The sequence below is a fragment of the Schistocerca gregaria genome, chromosome 7 (assembly GCF_023897955.1).
Source record: "Schistocerca gregaria isolate iqSchGreg1 chromosome 7, iqSchGreg1.2, whole genome shotgun sequence".
In the NCBI taxonomy this organism is placed as follows: Eukaryota; Metazoa; Arthropoda; class Insecta; order Orthoptera; family Acrididae; genus Schistocerca; species Schistocerca gregaria.
In genome coordinates, this window is record NC_064926.1 from 452,806,850 (window position 1) to 452,825,193 (window position 18,344).

Here is an 18,344-nt window from a genome sequence, read left to right on the forward strand (position 1 = left end):
AGCATCTCTGCTATATGGTGAGTAGCAACTTTCCGTTTTATAATATTGTTTCATTCCATCCTGGATTCTCCGTTGTTTGAAGTATCTTGGTGGGGCACTTCCTACTGTAGTAGTAAGAGATACATGAACATTCACAAACTTGTCTACAAATGGCATTGATCTCAACACTTCGGAGACCAAGCTCAAGCATAGTTTAGACCACAACTTTGCATTAAAAAGACCGCACATGATTATTGGTCAAGTTGCAATGTTCTCGCCGCGCAAGCCAGCCGTCACTCAAAAACAGGATTCATGGGGGTGCAATGTATGGACGCGTCACGACCTGCCCCTTGACTGGTGCTTCCTTTTGTTGTGTTGTTAGTTTCTAGTATTATCTCAAAGGAAACATTATCAAACGTAACAGTCATTGTTGTTAACAGTTGATCCCATATGATCGCACTGATATAATTTGTGTGTGTACTCATTAGGTTTGCTGTTAACTGCTACAAATATATTGTTTTTTGAGTGAGGAAACAATTTTGGGAACTCAAGTGGAAGAAATTGCTCAAGAACTTACCTCACACTTTTTGCTTGAGAGGATAATGTAATTTTCTGTCATCTTTATTTTAAAATTTATAATCTGTCAAAGAATTGAAGTAAACATGAAAAATAAATCTTGAAGCTTGGCCCTGTTGCACTATGACCACTCTCGAAGATACATCTACTACATAAATGCCAATAAAACTTTAAACCACAGCATAATTGGCCAGTTTCCTAGACCCAGTATTCTTCTAAGTGGCCAGCCTCCAAAGTGTTAAGTCATTCTGGACAGGTGATAATGTTAGATAGAAATCTTCCACGCAAATTACAGCACTGAGAAGTTCCAGACATACCTATCTTTTACCAGTGTAAAAAATTCTTTGATTTGAACATATAATAGTAATTTTGTTAAAAGTAAACTTAAATACACAGTGAAGCATTTGCAGTTTAATGGAATATATGACTAGCTACATTTGTAAACAGTAAATGTTTAAAGAAACCTTTTTTGAAAATGGAGCCAAGGAATTAGAATGGGAGACATATGTTTCACGAATTAAAATGTTTCTGACCGTACTAAAACACCTTTTAGTACTATAGTTCAATTCTTTTATCTGGCGGCTCTCGCATGTCCGCCCAGACGCGGGAGATTGCTGCGTTGCCAGTTGCACACGACGCACGTGCCAAGAGAAGCCGCGCCATAGTATAGCATAGTTCACAAGCTTACGTTTAGGGGGGGAGCACGCAGTTCATGAAGTAAAGCCACAATGGCCACATTAACCATTTCGCTGCTACAAAGACGTGTTTCCTGCATTCCGCGCTGTGCGCGATTTTGTCACTGCACTGCTTGCCTGTGCAGACACATGGTGTTCTGACTGCTTTGACACTCTTATCATTCGATTCCACAAAAACTATTTGGCCCAAAAATTTGATTTGTACATATCTTCTTGACTGATACCTTCCCCCCATAAATGATTTAATTTTGTTTCGATGTTCAACACAGTTCTTATGCAGCATTAAATATAGTAAACCATTGCACGAAATTTTGAAGAGTTTGCAGAGGTAAAAGTCCATAGTGTCTACTTTCCGTATGGTCGATTTTAGTTGCTACAATGTTGGGAATGAAATGTGGACAAGATACCTAAATTTCATATAAAATTTACTGTATAACAATATCTCATTTAATTTAAGTACCACATAGGTGTTGTATGTAATATTGAGAAATATTCCATCTTTCGCGACTGTAGCAAAAGTTTTATCTACACCGGTCACGTTTGACTTTATTTTAAAGTACTTCAATCAATCAGAAGGAAGTAGACAAAATACATTTAACAAAACTGTCGACTTACAAAAACATTAGGACTTGAATATACCGTATTATCAGTGAAGCGCTTTGAGCTATGCCAAATATAATTTTTGTGTGGCACACACAAACAGCATTTATTTGCTAAAACACTGATCAGCCAGCACAAAACTACGGAAGGTGACATGGCAATGGAGGAAACAAAATACTGTCCACTGAAGATGCTTCAAAAGAGAGAAACATGTCTGGTCTAAATAAGCCACTTATTACAGTTGCAGAAGAGGAATATATTTCAATACCATTGGTAAAACTGTGACTGTGGAACAAAAACAAGAAAGACAACATGAGTACCATTGTGTATGTGCCATACCTTTCATTGATTGAAGTTCTTTAAAATAAAGCCAAACACACCCGGTGTAAATGAAACTTTTATTACAGTCGCGAAAGACGGAATATTTCTCAATATTACATACAACACCTATGTGGTACTTACATTGGCTCAAATGGCTCTGAGCACTATGGGACTTAACATCTATGGTCATCAGTCCCCTAGAACTTGAAGAATTACTTAAACCTAACTAACCTAAGGACAGCACACAACACCGAGTCATCATGAGGCAGAGAAAATCCCTGACCGCGCCGGGAATCGAACCCAGGCGCGGGAAACAAGAACGCTACCGCACGCCCGGTACTTAAATTAAATGAGATATTGTTATACAGTAAATTTTATGTGAAATTTAGGTATGTTGTCCACATTTCATTCTCAACATTGTGGCAACTAAAATCGACTATACGGAAAGTATACGCTATTGACTTTCACCTCTGCAAACTCTTCAAACTTTCGTGCAATGGTTTACTTCATTTAATGCTGCACAGTAACTGTGTTGAACATCGAAACAAAATTAATTCATTTATGAGGGGAAGGTATCAGTCAAGAAGATACGTAAAAATCAAATTTTTGGGCCAAATAGTTTTTGTGAAATCGAATGATAAGTGTGTCAAAGCAGTCGGAACACCATGTGTCTGCACAGGCGAGCATTGCAGTGATGACAAAATGGGGGGAGCACGTGTCTGCAGCAGCAAAAGGATTAATGAAGAGACAAAGCACTATAAATTTCAAAAAATTGCATTCAAACGAGTAAAATTCGTGAAGTAAGACACTTTGATATTGTTTTTAAATAAAGAAAATATTAAGCACCACACAAGATTTGAACTCATAACCTCTCATTTAGTAGCCCAACCTCTCGTTTAGTAGCCCAACACCTTAACCATTACACTAATGCAGCTCGTCTCAGAATGTAACTCCAAGAGGACTCTTAACACATCATGCAAAATACTGACAAACACTGTTGGTATGACTATGAATTACTCACGCTTCGTCAAATTACAATAGGAAATAAACAATTACTGCTGTTCTTTATTGCGAAAAAGCAATTCGTGAGATTGATGCAAACACCTTTCCTTGTTATCACCTGAATTAGGAGTCTTATTGCTTGTTTGGATAATTAATTAATAGAATATGAAGCAATTGGTATAAAGAATGCTGTTTCCAAACTTTCTATAAAAGATAGTCTGCTATCAAGACATTGCTTTTGTTCTATTACTTTATTTATGGCTGAACGTTTCTAAAACTGAAGACACTCGTCCGTGCTCTGCAGTGCAGTTGGGATCTGGCAACGTTGTTCTCTGTTCATTGGCTGACTGTGTTTTGTGATGCCAGATGCGCAGAACGAACCTAAACTCGGCCGCCAACATAAATGACGCGCACTATATTAGTTGAAGTGTATAGTACAGAACCTATCGCTCTGCTTAGTTTAGGAAGTTTGCCTTCCTGCAAATAAAGCCCTTATGATTGTTACAGTATACTGATAATTTTTACTTATGGACCGTCTGACAGCAACTGAATAAAAAACAATTTTAGTGCCATACGCGTTTTGCCTTTATTTTCTGCAAGGCATCATCAGTGGCCTGGAATATATACATAAGTTAGCTATTTTATTTTCATTTTTGTCAATGTGCCTACAGGTTATAAACAGTTCTGGTGGTTATTATTTCCTATTAAGTAGTAATGTTTTGAACTGTACTTACAGGTTGCGTGAACAATTTCTTACATATTATGTGCTCCTGTTGCATTGTTGGTGTTGTTCTTCTTCTTATGAATGCAAATTTGCGTTTTTTTCCACATTCCACAAGCACTATGCACTGAACACTTGTTTTAATGCAATGTTTTGGTTTCTGTTGCGTTCAGTGCATAGTGATGTGGAATGTGGGAAAAAACCGCAAATTGGCATTCATAAGAAGAAGAACACCACCAAAACTGCAACAGGAGCACATAATATGTAAGAAATTGTCCACGCAACCTGTAAGTACAGTTCAAAACATTACTACTTAATAGGAAATAACAACCACCAGAACTGTTTATAACCTGTAGGCACAGTGACAAAAATGTAAATAAAATAGCTAACTTATGTACATATTCCAGGCCACTGATGATGCCTTGCAGAAAATAAAGGTGAAACGCGTATGGCACTAAAATCGTGTTTTATTCAGTTGCTGTCAGACGGTCCATAAGTAAAAATTATCAGTGTACCGTAATATTACACGCAACTGAGGAAGACAGGACTACAAAAGTTGAAGATGTCAATATTTCTTGTGATTGTATTTAGAAGTATTGCTAAAATTTCCTCTACACAGGGTGGTCAGAAAATGTGTGTAATGCTTGTCGTGATGTTACAGGGCAGGTTGTACTGAGACATATATGTTAAGAAAGAAATTCGATATGTTGTGCCGTTTACGAGTTATTTAGCATTGATGTTAGCCAATCAGTTCGGCGCACGCTTAAATTCAAGTTTCAGATCATGAGACACAGCACTCATTGGGCAACACCGCCCCTGGCAGGTCGCTTGAATGCGAGCACGCAATGTCCTGATAGGTTAAATTCTGTGCTAAATAACTCGGAAACGGAGCAACGTATCAAATTTCTTTCTTAACATTTATGTCTCAGTACAACCTGCCCTGTAACATCCCTACAAGCATTTCACACATTTTCTAATCACCCTGTATAGGCCATTAACACATGACTAGTATTCTGTAACATAATTATTACTCTCTTTAAATGTTTCCATCTTGGACGTCAGCACTACATTTTTGAGCACAACCTTAACTACCTAAAACACCAGAAGTGAAGAATTTTCTCATACAGATGTAAACTGCAGCTCCAAAAATAATTATGCAAGTCCATGAAGTTGACCACTGATTGACTGGAATCTATAGTTAGCCTATAAATGTGTCTGTCTCTTTTTAGTGTTCTTGCAGGTACTGTTTGAACATATGTCACATGATGCTTACAATGCAATAGTGAGGAGTGTACCTAGTAAATATTTTTGGTAAAGAACTACCACATCAGCAGTATGTAAGACGTTCATCCTCACCGACAAACTGTAGTCAAGGGTAAATTTAATCAATCAGTGACAGAGTAAGCTGTGAAGCAGAGTATATTTAAACTAACAAGTTAAGACATACCATCTGCCGCCCCTCCCCCGCCCCAACCTTTTGTCAACTTCTTCATATCTGCTTCTCTGAATTGTGTAAATGGTTAGGGCTACAGAAAGAAGAGAGGCATATTCACCTCATTATTTAGTGAGCAGCAGAACCATTGGGGACTTCTTTCTGGATACGAAGCTTGTATGTTTTGTTGAACACCTGGAGGACAAGTTTGGGGAAGTGACAGCGCTGTCCAAAATGTGCAGTTGGTTGGTCCTGATGCAGATGGCATCACCAGCCCAATCACGAGTGTCACGCGCATGTGACAAGCAGAGTGATATTCCGGTTTTGGTCACACACCATAAAAGCCTCAACATTGTCCAGGGAATTATTTTTCATTGTGACCTCCTGTTGCAGTCTGATGGTGAGCTACACGCCAATTTAGAATAATGAGGTGTTCACTTCATTCGGCACGTCTATAGGGGGCCTAAAGATAAATAAGTTTGTCACCAGTGCCTTCATATTGGCCTTTGAGGGTAACTTGTTACTTATAAATATCAAGGTGATGGTACACCGATGTCTACATCTACATCCATACTCCGAAAGCCACCTGACGGTGTGTGGCGGAGGGTACCTTGAATACCTCTATCGGTTCTCCCTTCTATTCCAGTCTCGTATCGTTCGTGGAAAGAAAGATTGTCTGTATTGCTTCTGTGTGGGCTCTAATCTCTCTGATTTTATCCTCATGGTCTCTTTGCGAAATATATGTAGCAGCGAGCAATATACTGCTTGACTCCTCGGTGAAGGTATGTTCTCGAAACTTCAACAAAAGCCCGTACCAAGCTACTGAGCATCTCTCCTGCAGATTCTTCCACTAGAGTTTATCTATCATCTCCGTAATGCTTTTGCGATTACTAAATGATCCTGTAATGAAGCGTGCTGCTTTCTGTTGGATCTTCTCTCTCTCTCTCTTCTATCAACCCTATCTTGTACGGATCCCACACCGGTGAGCAGTATTCAAGCAGTGGGTGAACAAGTGTACTGTAACCTACTTCCATTGTTTTCGGATTGCATTTCCTTAGGATTCTTCCAATGAACCTCAGTCTGGCATCTGCTTTATCGACAATTAATTTTATATGGTCATTCCATTTTAAATCACTCCTAATGCCTACTCCCCTTTAATTTATGGAATTAACTGCTTCCAGTTGCTGACCTGCTATATTGTTGTTATATGATAAAGGGTCTTTCTTTCTATGTATTCACAGCACATTACACTTGTCTACATTGAGATTCAGTTGCCATTCCCTGCACCACGCGTCAATTCGTTGCAGATCCTCCTGCATTTCAGTACAATTTTCCATTGTTACAACCTCTCGATATACTACAGCATCATCCACAAAAAGTGTCAGTGAACTTCCGATCACTCTTACTTCGGAAGACTTCTCTCCATTGAGAGTGACGTTCTGCATTCTGTTATCTAGGAACTCTTCAATACAATCACACAATTGGTCATATAGTCCATATGCTCTTACTTCATTCGTTAAACAAGTGTGGGGGACTGTATCAAACTGCTTGCGGAAGTCAAGAAACATAGCATCTACCTGGGAACCCGTGTCTATGGCCCTCTGAGTCTAGTGGATGAATAGCGTGAGCTGGGTTTCACGCGATCATCTTCTTTGAAATCCATGCTGATTCCTACAGAGTAGATATCTAGTCTCCAGAAAAGTCATTATACTCGAACATAATATGTGTTCCAAAATTCTACAACTGATCAATGATAGAGATTTATGTCAATAGTTCTGCACATCTGTTCAACATCCCTTCTTGAAAACGAGGATGACCTGTGACCTTTTCCAATCTTTTGGAATGTTACACTCTTCTAGAGACCTACGGTACACTGCTGCAAGAAAGGGGGCAAGTTCCTTTGCGTACTCTGTCTAAAATTAAACTGGTATCCCATCAGGCCCAGCAGCCTTTCCACTTTTGAGCAATTTTAATTATCCCTCTGTCATCTATTTCGATGTAGTTGTTGTGGACTTCAGTCCTGAGACTGGTTTGATGCAGCTCTCCATGCTACTCCATCCTGTGCAAGCTTCTTCATCTCCCAGTACCTACTGCAGCCTACATCCTACTCAATCTGCTTAGTGTATTCATCTCTTGGTCTCCCTCTACGATTTTCACCCTCCACACTGCCCTCCAGTACTAAATTGGTGATCCCTTGATGCCTCAGAACATGTCCTACCAACCGATCCCTTCTTCTAGTCAAGTTGTGCCACATACTCCTCTTCTCCGTAATTCAATTCAGTACCTCCTCATTAGTTATGTGATCTACCCATCTAATCTTCAGCATTCTTCTGTAGCACCACATTTCAAAAGTATCTATTCTCTTCTTCTCTAAACTATTTATTGTCCATGTTTCACTTCCAGACATGGCTACACCCCATACAAATACTTTCAGAAACGACTTCCTGACACACAAATCAATACTCGATGTTAACAAATTTCTCTTCTTCAGAAACGCTTTCCTTGCCATTGCCAGTATACATTTTATATACTCTCTACTTCGACCGTCATCAGTTATTTTGCTCCCCAAATAGCAAAACTCCTTAACTACTTTAAGTGTCTCATTTCCTAATCTAATTACCTCAGCATCACCCTACTTAATTCAACTACAATCAATTATCCTTGTTTTTATTTTGTTGATGTTCATCTTATACCATCCTTTCAAGACACTGTCCATTCCGTACAACTGCTCTTCCAAGTCCTTTGCTGTCTCTGACAGAATTACAATGTCATCGGCGAACCTAAAAGTTTTTATTTCTTCTCCATGGTTTTTAATACCTACTCCGAACTTTTCTTTTGTTTCCTTTACTGCTTGTTCAATATACAGATTGAATAGCATCGGGGAGAGGCTACAACCCTGTCTCACTCCCTTCCCAACCGTTGCTTCCCTTTCATGTCCCTCGACTCTTAGAACTGCCATCTGCTTTCTCTACAAATTGTAAATAACCTTTCGCTCCCTGTATTTTACCCCTGCCACTTTCAGAATTTGAAAGAGAGTATTCCTGTCAACATTGTCAAAAGCTTTCTCTAAGTCTACAAATGCTAGAAACGTAGGTTTGCCTTTCCTTAATCTATTTTCTAAGATGAGTCCTAGGGTCAGTATTGCCTCACATGTTCCAACATTTCTATGGAATCCAAACAAATCTTCCCTGAGGTCGGCTTCTACCAGTTTTTCCATTCGTCTGTAAAGAATTTGTGTTAGTATTTTGCAGCTGTGACTTTTTAAACTGATAGTTCGTTAATTTTCACATCTGTCAACACCTGCTTTCTTTGGGATTGGGATTATTATATTCTTCTTGAAGTCTGAAGGTATTTCGCCTGTCTGATACATCTTGCTCACCAGATGGTAGAGATTTGTCAGGACTGTCTCTCCCAATACTGTCAGTATTTCTAATGGAATGTTGTCTACTCCCGGGCCTTGTTTCGACTTAGGTCTTTCAGTGCTCTGTCAAACTCTTCACGGAGTATCGTATCTCCCATTTCATCTACAGCCTCTTCCATTTCCATAGTATTGTCCTCAAGAACATCGCCCCCATAGATACCCTCCATATACTCCTTCCACCTTTGTGCTTTCCCTTCTTTGCTTAGAACTGGGTTTCCATCTGAGCTCTTGATATTGATGCAAGTGATTCTCTTTTCTGCAAGCGTCTCTTTAATTTTCCTGTAGGCAGTATCTATATTACCCCTAGTGAGATATACCTCTACATACTTATATTTGTCCTCTAGCCATCCCTGCTTAGCCATTTTGCACTTCCTGCCGATCTCATTTTTTAGACGTTTGTATTCATTTTCTCCTGCTTCATTTACTGCATTTTTGTATTTTCTCTATTCATCAATTAAATTCAGTATCTCTTCTGTTACCCAAGCATTTCTACTACCCCTCATCTTTTTATCTACTTGATCCTCTGCTGCCTTCACTATTTCATCCCTCAAAGCTACCCATTCTTCTTCTACTGTATTTCTTTCCCCCATTCCTGTCAATTGTTCCCTTATGCTCTCCCTGAAACTCTGTAAAACCTCTGGTTCTTTTAGTTTATCCAGGTCCCATCTCCTTAAATTCCCACCTTTTTGCAGTTTCTTCAGTTTTAATCTACAGTTCATAACTAATAGAGTGTGGTCAGAGTCCACATCTGCCCCTGGAAATGTCTCACAATTTAAAACCTGGTTCCTAAATATCTGTCTTGTCATTATATAATTTATCTGAAACCTTCTAGTATTTCCAGGGTTCTTCCATGTATACAACCTTCTTTCATGATTCTTGAACCAAGTGTTAGCTATGATTAAGTTCTGGTCTGTGCAAAATTCTACCAGGCGGCTTCCTCTTTCATTTCTTAGTCCCAATCCATATTCGCCTACTTAGTTTCCTTCCCTTCCTTTTCCTACCGTCAAATTCCAGTCACCCATGACTATTAAATTTTCGTCTCCCTTCACTACCTGAATAATTTCTTTTATCTCATCATACATTTCACCAATTTCTTCTTCATCTGCAGAGCTAGTTGGCAAATAAATTTGTACTACTATGGTAGGTGTGGGCTTTGTGTCTATCTTGGCCACATTAATGCGTTCCCTACACTGTTTGTAATAGCTTACCCCCACCCCTATTTTCCTATTCATTATTAAAACTTCTCCTGCATTACCCCTATTTGATTTTGTATTTATAACCCTGTATTCACCTGACCAATAGTCTTGTTCCTCCTGTTACTGAACTTCACTAATTCCCACTATATCTAACTTTAACCTATCCATTTCCCTTTTTAAATTTTCTAACCTACCCGATTAAGAGATCTGACATTCCACACTCCGATCCGTAGAACGCCAGTTTTCTTTCTCCTGATAACGACGTCCTCTTGAGTAGTCCCCGCCCGGAGATCGGAATGGGGACTGTTTTACCTCCGGAATATTTTACCCAAGAGGACGCCATCATCATTTAATCATACAGTAAAGCTGAATGCACTCGGGAAAAATTACAGCTGTAGTTTCCCCTTGCTTTCAGCTGTTCACAGTACCACAACAGCAAGGCCGTTTTGGTTAGTGTTACAAGGCCAGATCAGACAATCATCCAGACTGTTGCCCCTGCAATTACTGGAAAGGCTGCTGCCCCTCTTCAGGAACCACACGTTTGTCTGGCCTCTCAACAGATACCCCTCCGTTGTGGTTGCACCTATGGTACGGTTATCTGTATTGTTGAGGCACGCAAGCCACCCCACCAATGGCAAGGTCCATGGTTCATTTCGATATCTACCATTTTGTCACCTGTGCGACAACCTAGAGAAGGAACTATCAGTGCAGTCTTCCTCTGTGAAACAGCTTTGGAAAAAGACATTTAGTATTTCGGCCTTTAGTCTGTCATTCTCTGTTTCAGTACCATTTGGGTCACAGAGTGTCAGGACATTTTGTTTTGATCCACCTACCACTTTGACATAAATTTCTTAGGATTTTCTGCCAAGTCAGTAATTAGAACTTTACTTTTGAATCCATGGAACACCTCTTGCATAGCCCTCCTCACGCTACATTTCGCTTCACGTAATTTTTGTTTGTCTTCAAGGCTTTGGCTGTGTTAATGTTTGCTGTGAAGCTCCCTCTGCTTCCATAGCAGTTTTCTAACTCAGTTATTGTACCACGGTGGCTCTTTTCCATCTCTTACGATCTTCCTTGGTACATACTCATCTAACGTATATTGTACGATGGTTTTGAACTTTCTCCACTGATCCTCAACACTATCTGTACTTGAGACAAAACTTTTGTGTTGAGCCATCAGGTACTCTGAAATCTGCTTTTTGTCACTTTTGCTAAACAGAAAAATCTTCCTACTTTTTTTATATTTCTGTTTATGGTTGAAATCACCAATGCTGTAACCACTTTATGATTGCTGATTCCCTGTTCTGCATTAATGCTTCAAATATTTCGGGTCTGTTTGTCACCAGAAGGTGTAATATGTTATCGCCACTAGTTGGTTCTCTGTTTAACTGCCCAAGGCAGTTTGCAGATAATGCACTTTAAGAAGTTCGCTGGATTCTTTGTCCCTGCCACCCGTTATAAATGTTTGAGTCTCCCAGTCTATATCTGGTAAATTAAAATCTCCACCCAAAACTATAACATGATTGGGAAATCTACTCGAAATATTTTCCAAATTTTCCTTCAGGTGTTCTGCCACAACAGCTGCTGAGCCTGCTTTAACCGTGGCTTTCACCCAAATTATTTCACATTTCGCATCTTCATCAGTTTCCTTCGATACTATTGCACTTTTTATTGCTATAAACACGCCTCTCCCTTCACTGTCCAGCCTGTGACTGCGGTATACATTCCAGTCTTAGTTTAGAATTTCATTACTGTTTACATCTGGTTTTAGCCAACATTCCATCACTAGTACTATGTGGGTATTGTGACCATTTATTAATGAGAGAAGTTCTGGGACCTTTCTATAGATGCTCCTGCAGTTTACTATTACCACATTAATATTGTCATTCCCTGTTGCGTTTTGCCTACTGCTACCTTGTCGCGTATCGGGAGGCGTCTTGTGGAGCCTAGAGAGGGAATTCTCTAACCTAAAAAACCCACATGTGCACTCCAAACGTACTGTGCTACCCTTGTAGCCCCTTCCTGCGTGCAGTGCACGCCTGACCTATTCAGGGCGACCCTACATTTCTCCACCCAATTGCGGAGGCCAAGAAATTTGCACTCAGATCTCCGCAGAATTGTCTGAGCCTCTGGTTTAAGCCTTCCACTTGGCTCCAGACCAGTGGACTGTGATCAGTTCTGGGAACAACACTACGAGTAGTTAGCTCAGATTCCACCCTGTGAGCAAGGCTTTCTGCCTTCACTCCACCAGCTGCCTGTATGAACTGAGGATGACCTCTGAACCCAGATGGCAGGAGTTATTTGTACTGACATGAGCAACAATTTGAAGTCAGTGCTCTCTGTTGCTTCCGGCAGGGCATCCTCCACAACTTGGATGGGATCCCTTGGCAAGCAGACAGAGTGAACACTGGCTTTCTTCCCAGACCTTTCCGCTATTTCCCTAAGGGGCTCCACCACCCACCCAACGTTGGAGCTCCCAGTCACTAATAACCCCCCCCCCCCCCCCCATGTGCCTGCTTGGACCATGCTGAAGGAGTGGCCACGTGTCCACTCACAGGCAGAGCGGGCGATGCCACACATCCAGCCTCCACATTGACCCTCCACCTCATGCGACGCGAACTTCGTTGAACCCACCACTCCCCTTGGGGAGAGGGTGACCCAGCTGCACCCTGAAGACGGCTGACTGTGGCCATCAGCACGTTCAGCTGTTTGCAAACAGTGGCCAGCTCCTCCTGCGTCCGTAGACAGCAGCCACACATCCTATCCATGTGATGTAAAAACATACATGCCTCCCACTATACGATGCTTTAAGTGCTGGAAATTTGGGCACTTGTAGTGCCAGTGCAGTTTCAGTGTCACAAGTAGAGACTGCGGACATTCACTGCATCTGAGTACTCCATGTGCCCCTTGTCCTGCCTGTGTCAACAGTGGAGAACACAGCTCCCCCTGCTCACCGGACTGTGAGGTACTCCAAAAGGAGAGGAAAATTATGGAGTAAAAGACCCTGGACAAGATGACTTACTTAGGCAGTTGAACCCTGTTCAGATGGTAACTCTTACACTGCAGTTACGACCGCATTACCCTCCTTGGCGATGGTAGTCCCCTCGGCTAGCCTCTCACAAAGGGCCCTAGGGACTCTACCTTCCAAGGTCTCCCCCCATATAAAAGTGGACACCAGCCAGTGGCTGAAGCAGCCAGAAGGTGCTGATCAAAAGGCTTCGTGGTCTCTGTACGTGAAGCTATTTCAGAGAAGCCCTCCCAACAAATGCCTCAAGAGCAACAAGAGGGCAAACAGTCGAAGAAGAAGACTGTTAAGAACTGAGAGACTCCAGTTGCCGGCACACTACCACCCCCTACCAGCTCCGCGCCTGAGGACGCGGTGGGGATTTTGGCATCCCCCGTGGACCTAGATCTTGTCAATGATTCAGCCGCAGTGGAAATGGATACAAGCACTCAGTCAGTGGCAGTAGGTGACCCTGAGGTGTAAACTGCACCCTTGGTCCCTTCTTGCCTTCCCAGACTAGAGGAAGCATGTCCTCCAGTGGAATTGCAGTGGTCTCTTTTCCACCAAATGGTTGAGTTGCGACAACTCTTAAACATTACACCTGATTTCTGCGTTGCCCTTCAGGAAATTTGGTTTACAGTAATCTGGACCCCCATCTTTCTTGTCTATCGAGGATGTTACAAAAAATGTAATGCCTCTAACAGGAAGTCAGGTGGAGTATGCATATTTGTCCATACCTCTGTATGTAGCAAACTTGTGCCCCTTCAAAGAAGACTGTCAGAGTGAGGACAACACAGGAAATTACCATCTGCAGTATCTACTTTCTTCCAGATGGTGATGTGCCACAACATGTATTGGCTGCACTAATTTCTCAACTCCCTCCACCTTTCTTGCTAACACTTAGTGGGGTGGCACCAAGATTACTGGCTATGGTAAAGATGTCAAGAACTACTAACTCAACCCAATCTTTGCATCCTAAATACAGGTTCCCCCACTCATTTCAGTGTGGCACATGCCACATACTTGGCTATTGATCTCTCTGTTTGCAGTTCTGGCCTTCTACCATATATCCACTGAAGAGCTCACGATGACTTGTATGGTAGTGACCACTTTCCACTCTACCTGCCATCCCCGGCATCGCTCGCCTGAATGCCCATCTGGGCTCTTACCAAGGCTGACTGAGATGCTTTCGCCTCTGCTACCTCCACTGGATCTTCATCGTATGGCAGTATAGATGAGGTGATCCAGAACATTGTTTCTGCTGCTGAATTGACAATCAGATTGAAAGTGATAGGATTCATTTGGGGTATGGTTTTCCTCCGAGACCTGTGTGACCTTGGAAAAAGGGACTGATAACCAAGCAGTTTAGTCTCTCCACTCCCCCCCCCCCCCCCCCCCAAAAAAAAAAAAAGAAATCCCTATCCCACCTATTTTATCATGTGAATCATAATAAAAAAAAACCTATTTGTGCCAGAGTGTTTTCTCTACTGCTAAATTTTATTCTACACCCCCGCCCCCACAATCCCAGTCTCAGTCCGTACCCGTCCTTCATCATGCCTCTTTCTGGCTCACCTCACCTTACCTTTTGCTGAAAACAACCCCACAGTCATATCAGACCACAACATATGGATAATGTAGCTACGTAAGGGTGTGTTCCATGAAGAAGAATGCAAATGTAGGATGTTTATGTTCCTAGATACTGCTCAATGCCTCCAACATATGAGTTTTGAGAGTTGATGTCTTCATTCATTGCACTGCTTGTATTCCACACAGCATTTTGCGTCTAGATGTAAAATCTTAGCTGTTTCACAATAATCGTATTTCTCTATGTGTCATAAACAAATTTCACCACAATTTGCAGTTTTTACCTATTATGACATTATACTTTGTGTTCCCAGCGCATGCCAGACATGAGCAACTTACATGAAGTGAAGACCGTAGACACACTACCAGTACAGGCAGAAAGCTCAGCAACAACTACAGTAGCCACTGCTAGTACGACAAATGAAGAGGGAGATCAAGAAGATGAAGAAACACGGGAGTATCGACGTAAAATCGAAGAGCAGAAACGATTACGTGAGAAAGTACTTCAAGCGAAAGAAATACGGCGCATGATGGCAGCATTGGAGAAACAGCGTCTTTTGAAGAAACAGCAACAAGAACCACAACAAGGACAAGAGCAGCAGCAGCATCAGACTGGTTCTGTTACTGAAAAACTCACTGGAGGTTGTATACAGTTTTATGTTATGAAATGCTTTAGCAGTAGTTGAGAACGGAGTATCAGGTGTAGCAACTAAAACAAATAGAACTGTTATTTTGAGTGGCTCACTGTTAATTGATGCAAAAAGATTCATAACGATCTGAGATACATTGTTTCTATATTTTTTCAGTAAAAATTCAGTTGTTATATGAGCCAAAGCAATTCCAGTTTTATGTCTTTCTTGTAAATATTTGAAATGCCATTTTCCATACTTACATTTTTTTTGCATTTGATCCCTAGTCCTTGTGAAACTCACATATCTAAAAACAACTGCAATATGTAAATATTACTATTCCTTTAGTATCACAAAGCATAAAAACGAAAATAATACTCTTAAAATTTTCAATAACAACATAAACTCATAGAAAATCAAACAATGGAAACTCCAGGATGGAATAATAACCACAGGCTCTAGCTGGCAAGTCTGCCCATGGCAGCCAGAGACTGTTGTCATGTTTGTGTGAGGGGTGTGTGTGTGGGGGGGGGGGGGGGGGGGGGGCGGCAACACTCAGTGTGATCCATCTATGTCTAATTCTGACGAAGGCCTGTTTGGCTGAAAGCTTTGTTTGACAAGAAGTGTCGTTTTTTTTTTGTGCCTATCTGCATCTCAGCATGTATGGTGAGTGCAACTATCCTTTTCATAATACTGTCATTATTCCTTCCTGGATTTTCTATTTTTTTTATTTTCTCTCAGTTAACGTTGTCTTTGACAAATTTAACGAGTATTAGCTTCATTTTTGTGCTTTCTGTCACTTATCTGTTTAACTCGGCACTTTGACTCAAGCAGTTTTTACTGTCCACTATTGTTTGTTGATATTTGTTGATTTGCCCCCTCCCCATCCTCTTCTTGTGCCCCTCTCTGCCTATTGCACCCTTTGAAGTAGTGTGCTAGTTTTGTAGCAGTAGCTACTAATTACCAGTGACTGCTCTTTGAGCAATGATGGTACTTCATTTCTTCACTATATTTAGTTTTTTTTTTTTTTTATCATACTTTGTGTGGAAACAGACAGTTATCACTTTTTTAACCAAAGAATTTAATTGTATTAAAAACAAAGATTTCAAGACTTACCAAGTGGGAAAGCGCCGGCAGACAGGCACAATGAACAAAACACACAAACACACACACAGAATTACTAGCTTTCGCAACCGATGGTTGCTCCTTCAGGAAGGAGAGGGAAAGACGAAAGGATGTGGGTTTTAAGGGAGAGGGTAAGGAGTCTTGCCAATCCCGGGGGCGGAAAGACTTCCCTGTACACTCACACCTGTCCTTTTTTTCCCCCTAAGGGAAGTCTTTCCGCTCCCGTTATTGGAATGACTCCTTACCCTCTCCCTTAAAACCCACATCCTTTCGTCTTTCCCTCTCCTTCCTGAAGAAGCAACCATCGGTTGCGAAAGCTAGTAATTCTGTGTGTGTGTTTTGTTCATTGTGCCTGTCTGCCGGCACTTTCCCGCTTGGTAAGTCTTGGAATCTTTGTTTTTAATATATTTTTCCCATGTGGAAGTTTCTTTCTATTTTATTTACATCATCGAAGAATTTAATTGGATAGATAAAAAAATCTACTCACCAAGCAGCAGCAGAGCACACTTATAAAAGAACATTGTAATTAGACAAGCTTTCAGAGCCACGGGCATTCCTTCTCATCCTGTGTGGTAAGTCTCCCCGTCTCCCCTGACCCATCTTTTTGGGTGTCTATCCTGAAATCTACCACTTTTCCTAGACCTCTTCAGCCTTTATCCTTCCCCTTCAACCGTTCTACCTGAAGGAGAAGCCTCTGGCTCTGAAAGCTTGCCTAATTCAACCTTCTTTTATGAGTGTGTTCTGCTGCCCCTTGGTGAGTAGGTTTTTTATCTATACAATTAAATGATTTTGTCTAAAATTGAGTATTGTTATAGTAATCAGTTATTTGCTACATTTGGTGCCTTAAATTTCTTTACTTGTCAGTTATTTGGAAGAGCTGTACTTGTACGTAATTTCCACCACTAAATATGGTTAGGTTCTTGGCTGTATGGCTAAGGATTGTGACCGTTATGGAAACCTAATGGATTAGTTGACTGCTGTCTGGGAACATTTGAAAGTTGCATTGGCAACTGTCAGCTGGCTTCACATGGCTGTTGCAAATTACACTGGTGATAGAATGACAGGGTGACCTACTATTGCAGGTGTGTTCCTAAACTAGAATGTGCTGACGTGATCCTAGAAAAATGTCAGTCTGACAGTCAGTGATTATTTGGTGGTGCCTGGTGAGTCCTGCTCAGATATAATGCTGTTTCACAGGGAAAGTCTTATCTGGGCAAAAAGAGTCCTGCAGTTTATGAGGAACATCACTCAGTTGCCTCACCATAATGTTCAAGATGCATCTACTTGAGCACTGTGTTTGATGGCCACTTTAGGGAAATAACATCACAAGAGGTGACGAAATCCAATATTCACTCAGTGTACATCCTACACTGTGTGTGGCAAGGGTTGATCCACTGTGTGTGGCAAGGGTTGATCCTTGACAGTAAAAGTGGGCTTTGCGCAGGTTTTTCGCATGGTTGATAAGACTAGTCACTTAATGCTATTTTGCTAATGTTTCTGTGGCAACACTCAGTGTGATCCATCTATGTCTTTCAGTCAGTCTTGCTGTAGCTGTTTTTGAGTCGCATTTGAAAGCTGACAAGGCACTTCTAGCTGTCAAGATTCTTCTCGTGTCATAAGAGTATGGGATGAATCTGTTCACCAGCTGAAAAAACTCCATCTCAGGATCCTCGGCAGATTGTTGCTCACATCAGCACCAAAGATGAACTTCTTGAATCTTTCCCTGTGGATAGAACATTCCATCAGCTTTCGGGTGTGCATCTGAGACAGCAGTGTTTCTTCTCGTGCTGACAGTTTGATCTTTGGCACATTTGTTTTTACTTCAATATATAATTGTGCCAAGGGGTCTTAATTCAGTCTCTGACTCATGTTGATGGTGGCTGTACAGTTATCAGTCGAAGTATTGGAAGAAGAAATATTACTGTCTTGAACACACCCAAAAGATGATGGAACAATAGCACCAAAGATGTCTGTCATCTGGGATCGTGAAACTAATCATGGTTCTCTCCAGGGACCAGGGAAAGATTAGCGAAACTCTGATGGAGTTTCAGCACAACTT

General features: G+C 41.2%; 1 protein-coding gene across 2 annotated transcripts in view; it reads left to right on the forward strand.

Annotated features, from left to right (window-relative positions):
• The window catches only part of LOC126282197 (RNA-binding protein 33-like), a 225,594-nt gene that overhangs the window by 146,398 nt on the left and 60,852 nt on the right, over nucleotides 1–18,344 (forward strand). For both annotated transcript variants that reach the window (XR_007551347.1, XM_049981730.1), the window contains exon 12: nucleotides 14,846–15,173. Coding sequence is in view for 1 of the 2 variants with exons in the window: in XM_049981730.1 (XP_049837687.1) it covers nucleotides 14,846–15,173 (328 nt within the window). In the remaining variant the exon portion in view is untranslated. The remainder of the gene's footprint in view (nucleotides 1–14,845; nucleotides 15,174–18,344) is intronic.